The sequence below is a fragment of the Argentina silus genome (assembly GCF_951799395.1).
Source record: "Argentina silus genome assembly, chromosome: X".
Lineage (NCBI taxonomy): Eukaryota > Metazoa > Chordata > Actinopteri > Argentiniformes > Argentinidae > Argentina > Argentina silus.
Genome location: NC_139653.1, coordinates 7,997,088 through 8,000,935, shown reverse-complemented (window position 1 = coordinate 8,000,935; position 3,848 = coordinate 7,997,088). Strand labels below are relative to the sequence as shown.

General features: G+C 43.8%; 1 protein-coding gene across 1 annotated transcript; it reads left to right on the top strand.

The window, feature by feature from the left end:
- Positions 1–434: 434 nt before the first annotated feature.
- stpg4 (sperm-tail PG-rich repeat containing 4) lies at positions 435–3,848 on the top strand (the record flags this gene model as incomplete). Its single annotated transcript, XM_083696210.1, has 7 exons — positions 435–506; positions 837–893; positions 1,066–1,320; positions 1,457–1,521; positions 1,807–1,852; positions 3,521–3,625; positions 3,738–3,848. The coding sequence occupies 7 exons, from the start codon at positions 435–437 to the stop codon at positions 3,846–3,848; spliced, it is 711 nt and encodes a 236-aa protein (XP_083552336.1).

The following is a 3,848-nucleotide window of genomic DNA, read 5'->3' as shown; positions in this document are numbered from 1 at the left end:
GAAAGTTTAATTCTAGTAAGTAATTGGGATAGTGGAAGTGCTGCATTGGACCTAATTTGGTAATAGTTATGTACTATATAATCTAGTAATCTCAGAACCCAGAATCTCATCTCTCGGTAGTTTGATTTAGTGAGACCAGTAACCTGGTCATTTTCCTATTCACAACCGTTCAATCATAATTTCAACACAATCCCGCTGTGACGTGCCAACAAGCCTGTATGACATCACAAAGGAAACTCTGACAATATTGTTTCGCTTCATAGTCAACATCAGAGTCAGCATAGTCTGATAGTATAACATTTACATAATTGCCAGCTCGTGGAAAAAATTTATCAATTGTGGGGTTGCTACTAGTAACAGTCACGGTCTGGTAGAGGGTAGCAGTAACTGGATCTCCGTTGAGCAAACAGAGAACAGAACAGTACGCGAAGAGAATGACCATCGTAAAAAATAAAGATATCTCCAAAGTTAGTGACATACCACGGGATGATGACAGAACAGAGAAGGTAAGCATTCCTACAATGTTGTGTTTGTATGAAGACTGGCTCTTTTTCTAAAACCTTTAATTTAATTTATTTGCCTTCCACACTACGAGAGAGGTTCACCGTAGAAAGGAGGGAATTGGAAGATAAATATTCATATCTTTGCCCACAAGGGTTTGATATATATTCAATCGCTGGAAAAGAAACAGTGCCCACAAAACACACTAGTCACAAATATAGTACATTGATTGAACTTCTATTGCATTTTAAATATCAAATACAATCCAGAAACAAGCTTTGGTTTGGTTCTGCACAAACATATCCACCTCTGAATGGTATTTATTTAATTTACAGGGCAATGAGAAAGGGGACCAGTGTGACAGAGGCGGCTGGTGGCTGAGAACATTGAAAGTAGGTTTTTTCCAACAAGTGGTAAATTAAACAGTATGTGGAACTGTTGTTCAGGCACCCATACATTATATTACATCAGTATGTAATAATATTAGTTGAGCAATAACGCTCTATCTAATGAGGTTGAGGTGTAGAGAAGAGCCTTCGACAATAAAGGTTTTCCCCATTCCAGCACACTCCCAACCCTGGAAGTTACCACATCCGGGACTTCATCGAGGAGGCTGGACTGAAGCCGATCCGTATGACATATGGCTTTAAGGGCCCGGGCAGAGATGTCCAGACGCGGTATGTGCTTAAGGGTGATCTGCTGCTGCCAGGGGCATACAGCTTCAATGACTCCACCCAGGAGGCACTCCAACGCCAGGCCTGCTACTCCTTTAAGAACTGCCCCCGGCCCAACAACTACACACTGGGCATCCGGGACAAGGTGGGGAGGGGATTGAGGAGGAGAAGAGTTTGGGAGGAGTAGGGGCTGCATCCTTAGTACAGTATTATATCTTTCAATAATTTTGTAGCCTGTTTTAGCCTGAAAACATAAACATGTTTTATTTTGTCCATCCAAGGAGATAGATCTTTCACCCTGCCACTATAATGTGACAGAGAAGCCAGTGCCCAAGATACCCTGCAAGTAAGCGCAAGACAATCTTCCATTATTATTCAAATATACAGTCAAATCATCACTTGACTCATAGATAGCATCAATTCCCTTGATACATTTTTTCCCCTTTTGTCTTGCTTTCATCTTCCCAAAACTCAGACAAAGACACAACCTACTGTTTCATTTTCACTACTTCACATCATGTCTGGCCAAATCCCTTTTGCATACTTCCACTCTCCTCACTCTTCTCTCCTCTTCTCCTTTCTTCTCCAATCTCCTCTCTCATAACTGTCTTTCTTCTCTCTTCCCTTGCAGACATGTAATGTTTCGTTCAGCGGTGCAGCGTGCCAGCTTTCTTCCTGTGAGTATCTAGCCCTTGTGGCTATAACTAAGGCTCCTATTGCCAACACAGTGTGCATGTATTCTAGTTGGTTCGGTATTATATGACACCAATAAAAGATTCAGTTGAAGACCTTTATTACGGAGATGATCGTTATCAGTGGCCTTCCTGGATGCTTATTATGACACTGTGTTGACTGACAAGTCATATTTGGTTGCACCACTTGCTGCAGTGCAGAGTGTGTCTGTAGTTGATGGTTGTTTGAGCTGTGAGCTGTGTTGGTAGCTGTCTGGTGTGAACAGAGAAGGAAAGGTACTACGAAATCTCCAGGGTGTCTTAACTATGGAATTTGTAGCTCTTTTGTTGTTGCTTTTAGCAGTGGCAATCCAAGACAAGTTTATTGTCATTGAACGTTAAACAGCTAAATAAATCCTGTGGCGATGGTTTCTGAGGCAACGGCCATTCAGGCAGCTGTCTGTTTGATGAAGTGAGGCAGGTTTCCCATAAATATAAGTTGGTCAGAGGTCATAAAAAGTAACTAACTGTGCTCTAACTGAAGTGTTAGAGCATTGTTATCAAACTCATTTGGAAATGGTAAAGAAAGGAGCTCAGAATGTGAAACTGAATTTCACATATGCTGAGAGAAATATCCGCTGGGCTCAAGGCGTTGAAAACCAAACAAAGAGGAGGATTGTCTTTATTCACATTTGACTTAATGTGTTCTTCCTTAGGCCAAAATGTGTCCCAGATTTGTTTGTGTTTTGGTGCAATTTCTGCTGCATGTGCAACTCACAACAAACCATTTGCTGTTGCCTTTATTTCAACAACATGATAATTTAAATCAAGTCTTCACTGTTGTTTTGTCTGATATGGCACCTTAAAGGCATCGTAAAGGCTTGCTGCTCTCTAGTAGAAAAACATGGTGGGACCTGCACTGCACTCGTGATGTATCCATGGAAATAGAAGCACAAGGTGCTCGCTGCAGCACGGCCCGCTGACACCCATAATTAATGAAAGGTCAAAGGTTCAACAGACATTCGTGGTATGGGCCAGTTATCTGTGCCACACCGGGAGAATGTGGCGGTCGCTCAACAGCAGCCAAAAGTAGGCCAAGAACCATATAACCTAGCATAGAGGCAGATCAGCACCATGGCTCATTGTGGGGGGAGGCGAAAGAGTTGCATTCCCCTGTGTCCTCTCTAAAAGCTCCTGTGAAATACACCTGCATTAGCACCGACTGCACGGATCTGCTCCCGGCAGGCTGGCAGGGCCAGGCAGAGCAGATCAAGTGAACTTGCCACTGGAATCAAATGGCATGTAATGATAGCAGCCACCTTTCTCAGGGGCAGAGAGCGAGAGAGGCTTCTCCCAGTTATTTTTGGGCAGGCTCTCTCTTTTCTTCTCTCACTCTTTCTGATAGAATATGAATAAAAGAATCAGGATCTCTCTCAGCCTGAGCAGAGACACAAAAGCGAAAAGGGAGGTGTCAGGAGGGGAGACTCTGTCTGACTACTTGTGGTGACCAATATGTCTGTTAGTGGGTAGAGGACAGAGAAAACTGAAAGCCAGCGATAGACATACATTTGTTAATTTCAGGTAAATTGTAAGCAACTAAGCATTGTATGCAATCCATTTAAATGAGAACTAGCATATTTGCCATGGTTCTTTCTTTCCCGTGTACACATGCAGAGGGAGGGACCTGCTCCTGGACACTACAACCTAAAAACTGGGCCCACCAATGGCATCACATCCTGTTTCAGATCCACAGTGCCCCGCCTTTACAGTGTGCGCTCGGTGAGTGGCTCACAATCACATTCTAGTCTCACCGTGCATGAAAGTACTCTCCGTTTTCTTCACCCACAATCAGCGGCGTTTAGTTTGTGAGCTTTTCTCTCTTGTTTGGCAGAGGACACCGGGACCAGGGACCTACGAGCCGTCCTTGCAGATGGGCCACCGTCTGGGGACTGAGGCCAACATGGGCCGAGCCCACGGTCTTTTCTTCCGCAATGTATTCTAG